Genomic DNA, 4,745 nt, shown 5'->3' with positions numbered 1-4,745 from the left:
TCTCTCTGATTAATGGTGTCGTTTTCTTTTGCCTTTGAACTGGACTGTGCTACTTTGTGGAGTGATTGGATTTTAAGGCTTTTAAAGCTTGTGGACATTAAAAAATTGGATCCTTTTAAGTGACCAAACCACTAAAACACTGGTGTGATGTGAGGACGGGGCTGCCAGTCATCCGCACAGGCTCATTTGTGTATTTTAATTATACAAAGCTAACATTATCGCTAATGCTTCTAACGTGGGGAGAAAAAAAACCCAATTTTCTTTTTTTTTCATGACTAAATATTTAATCTGAGGCTGAATCGTGCGTTTCCTCTGTCAGGTGCACAAGGAAGCAGGACTGCAGCCGCTCGTCGGAGGAGAACACCTGGCTGTGGTCGCCCAACCAGCAGTGCGTCCAGATCCAGGCCTTCGACCCGCCCAACCTCAGCTGCAGGAAGACCCAGCAGGTAGGAGAGCCGGGCCGACGATCCCCCCGAGCCGAGTTCACATCCCGCTGAGCTCTGCTGAATTTAAACCAGCCTCACCTGAAACCTGAACTCCGGCGTTTCTCGTCTCGTGCATGTCAGCAGCATTTCAAACGGGTTCTCAACCCCTGCCACGTGGACCCGCGGGGGCCCTCGGGGGCGCCGCGGGGAAATAAAGATTTTGATGCGCAGCAACGTCATGGTTTACGGTTTGAGGACGAGAGCCAGATGTGTGCTGGAGAAAAACAACCCAGGAAGGGAAAATTCACACACGTGTTTCAGTGAATCGAGTGGAAGCAAGTTTAATTTAGAGAAAGAACAACAGCGTTTGTTGGTGTTTATCTGATTACTGACATGTTCACAATACAGTCATCTGCTTTGGTTTTCTCCTTCTGACTGTGATAATAAGAAACATCCACCCGTTCAGTCTTCTGCTCTGGTCTGGTACATATTTAGTGATTCAGTTAAACTCAGTTAAAATCAGAAGTTTACTGTAAAAAAGGACATAAAACCTTTTTTTATTTTCTCACTTTTTGACATTAAATCAGACGAAACTTTTCCTGTTTCAGGTCAGTCAGGATCACCAACATTATTTCTGTTTGCTAAATGCCAGAATAATGAGAGAGAGAATGTTTTATGACTTCCTTCAAAGTCAGAAGTTTACATCCAGCAAGATGCCTTCAGACTATTTGGGAAAGCCCAGATGATGATGTCATGGCTTTGGAAGCTTCTGATTGGTTAATTGACAACATGTGAGTTAATTGGAGGCACATCTGTGGATGTATTTTAAGGCACACCTCAAACACGCTGCTTCCTTTTGGGACAACGTGGAAGATCTACAGAAACCAGCAGCAGCTAACGCTACCTGGAGCACCGTAGCGTCTTTAAAAAGTCAGATTAACTTTAAAAACCTACTTTAACTAACAGACACGTCTCTCTAACAGAGAAGCAACCTGCAAAAACCGAACTAGAAGCACAAACATCATCAACACAAATCAGCTTCTTTAGTTGCTACGGCTAAGCTAACAGCTAGCAGCTAGCGGCTAATTTAGGAGGAGCTACAGATTACCATGAAACAGAGTCTGGAAAAGAATAATTAATAATGGTTTAAGATTCGGACCTTAGTGGGCGATTAAAGTGAGAGAACAGAGGAAGGTTAGGAAAACTTTTATTGATCTCAACCAACCGATCGATTGATCGGTAAACAGAGGTGAGCAACCACTTTCAACCCTTATTAATGAAGTAGCCTAGCTAGGAATGACCAGTTTCCTGCTACCACATGCTGTTAATATCTAACATTTAATACATATTCGGTGTCTTTCTTGATTTCCGGTTTCATATCAGCCCTGGAAAAAAAAAGTTGATCCCTAGTGATATTTGATATTTTCCATTTTCGGCAGTTTTAGCTTAACTGTCTTTGCGTAGGTGTCGTCATGAAGTCAAGTAACCTCAGTTTAATAATCCTCGAGGGTTTAATTACATAAATCTACACACTTTAAGTCGAGTTTCTTCGGTAACTTCGGCGGCTGTTTTCCCTTCAAAGTGGATGAAAGTTCGTCGATACGAGTTCGTGAAGTTTCGAGCAGCGAACGAAGTCCAACAGCAGCTGAGAAGTTTTGGTGATCAGTTTAGCCGTCGGTCTAGAAAGCAGAATAAAACTCCGATAATCCAATAATATCTAGGAGATAAAAATGATCCCGGCCCACAGCGCTGAAGTCAAACTAATTTATGTAACGCTCTGAAACTCAGAACGCTGCGGCAGCCATTTTCCAGCACCCGGACCTGACGGATCAGCCGTCGGAATTAATGAGGAGCTGATCAAAGAGGCTCTCCGTCCTCCATCGCGTCCGCCGACATCCCCTCAAACCTCACCGCTCTCACGCTTTCTCATCCGCCGGCGGTGCTCAAAACGACGAGCTGTTGCTTTAAGAGAGTTCCTCAGACAGAAGTTTGGATCGGGTCGGCGGGCGGAAGCGTGTCGCGTATGTAGATCTGGTGATTGTCGATTTGAGCAACGCGGTCGTCCTCATCAGACGTGATGAGGAGGCAGCACAACAACATTATGGCTGCGGGATAATGCAATCAGGTCAGGTTAGAATAAACAATATGCAAATGCAGCGAGGTGTTTGTGTTCAAGTGAAACTGTAAAGACGGAAGGAAGGGAAAGTTTTCTGTCTGTCGAGTTTCAGGTTCACCTTCTGAACTCTGAGCTGCAGCTTCTGGGCGGGTTTTGAAAAGTATTTTTTTGTCACTGTTGGATCAGTTTTCACTGCAAAATAAAGTCCTGCACCTCTATGGAAACAGAACAACCATTAACAGAAGAAGAAGGAACTCAGAAATGTAAATTGGAATGGCGCACCTTGTAAAAAAAAAAATAAATGAAAACAAAGGGGAAAAAAATATTTTAATCAAATCCAAAAATTGCAAAATTCCAAATCAACATGTCCAATATTTTTCCAGCTGCCCAGAGGTGTTCCCAGTACTTGAGAAAATAAACGATGACTCCACGAACGATTAATATTTTACTGTTTATAGTCCCTGATGTGTCCGACAACAACTTGCTAATCTGCTGTTTTTGAGTTGTGCTGCGTTTATTCTCTTCACGAGTTATGTTTTTTTCTTTGTTTGTTTGTTTTTTAGGAGGAGTTTTGTGCTCCTAATTCCCCTAATTTGTAAACACTGCCTGCAGTTCAACCAAAAAAAAATTACCCCAATTTTTTTGCGTAACTGTTGGTCTCAGCTGAGTCAGTCCCGGCTTCTCATTACTACAGAATTTTTTGTTTTTTTACGCAATCAGGTGAAAGCAAATGGTTTGTTTATGACAGATTTTTCAATAAGACATGTAGAATACGTCGATTTTAATGAAATAAATAAAGAAATGTTTGTTTTTGTTGTTCTCAGTTCCCCTTAATCGAAAACACTGCCTGCAGTTCAACCGAAAAAATTACCCAATTTTTTTAAACTTAGCTGTTGGTCTCAGCTGAATCAGTCGTGGCTTCTCGTTTGCGCAGATTAACACAGAATTTTTTGTTTTTTACGCAATCAGGTTAAAGCAAATAGTCTATTTTTGACAGACTTTTAAATAAGACACATAAAATAAAGTGATTTTAATGAAATGTCACAATTTCTAGCTTCGGTTCGCTTCAGTTTTCCAAAAGAACAAGATGATTCGTTAAAGACCCTTGAAGAGTTGAAAGTCCAACAATTCTTTCTGTTTTTACAGTTTGTAGATCTAATAAATACTGTCATTTGGCGCTTTTTTGTCTATTTATTTATTTTTTACATTGCTGTTTAAAGCTGCTGGTGAGTTTTGGGGTTAAACAAGAAAAGTCATGTTAAAGAAAAGAATAACGTCAAAGTCACAAGTCTTCAAGTCAAGCAGCATTTAAATGGAACTAATTGTTTAATTAATTATAATAAATCTACACCGTTCACACACAATTATTTTAAGCTTGACTTTACGGTTGGGATGCTTCAACGTAACGTAAAAGTTCTTTGAAACGCAGCAGTTAACGAATAAATGTACGCCTCGTTACCGCTGCCCCCTAGTGGCCAAACAGACGTCGCACGTTTAAGGGAAAACCCAAGTCACGACTCTAAAACAAAGTTCAAGGTTAAAGCCTCCACCTTCTGGATTCACTCCATTTTCCTCCAAAGCAGCCAGTTTGTGTTTTCAGGCCCAACGATTAAATATGAGAGCCAGCGTACACAATCATCGATACCGTTTGTGTTCGTCTGGTTAAATGTGTTTGGGGGGAAAGTAATTGGCGCCTTGATTGAGTTCATTGGAGACATTTGTTCCAATCAAGGACAAGCGACGTCTTCGTACTGCCAACGAGTCGCAGGCGGGATGTGGAAATACCAGGACGTGAGCAGCGAGACGTCGGGTTTTAGGTCATAAATACAACAGTTAAGAGCTTTAGTCCAATTATTTTGATGTTTACAGCTTCCTCCATGAGACCTTTACTCATTATTTATCACTAGTAAGCAAACATGTGATCTACCGTCATCCTTAGTGGGTTCATACTCATCATACATATAAATATATGCAGCATTTATTCAGTGTTTAAAGCCAATAAGGCGCATTTGAAATAACCGATATGAACAGGAGAGAAGAATGAGGCTCTAAAGCATTCAGTAGAAAGATGTTACACCATCAGATATAGAAAGATGTTCCACCATCAGATGTAGAAAGATGTTCCACCATCAGATGTAGAAAGATGTTCCACCATCAGATGTAGAAAGATGTTCCACATTCAGCCGTAGAAAGATGTTCCACCA

General features: G+C 41.2%; 1 protein-coding gene across 1 annotated transcript in view; it reads left to right on the top strand.

Annotated features, from left to right (window-relative positions):
- LOC103375452 (plexin-B2-like) overlaps nt 1-4,745 on the top strand; it is a gene marked incomplete at both ends in the record, with an annotated part of 33,320 nt that overhangs the window by 2,756 nt on the left and 25,819 nt on the right. The window contains one exon of the mRNA XM_008305752.1: nt 320-446. Coding sequence (XP_008303974.1) covers nt 320-446 — 127 coding nt within the window. The remainder of the gene's footprint in view (nt 1-319; nt 447-4,745) is intronic.

This window comes from Stegastes partitus, unplaced genomic scaffold (assembly GCF_000690725.1).
Source record: "Stegastes partitus isolate 25-593 unplaced genomic scaffold, Stegastes_partitus-1.0.2 Scaffold2601, whole genome shotgun sequence".
NCBI classification, from domain to species: Eukaryota; Metazoa; Chordata; class Actinopteri; family Pomacentridae; genus Stegastes; species Stegastes partitus.
Note: the sequence above shows the minus strand (reverse complement) of the source record. Positions and strands in the feature narration are given on the sequence as shown.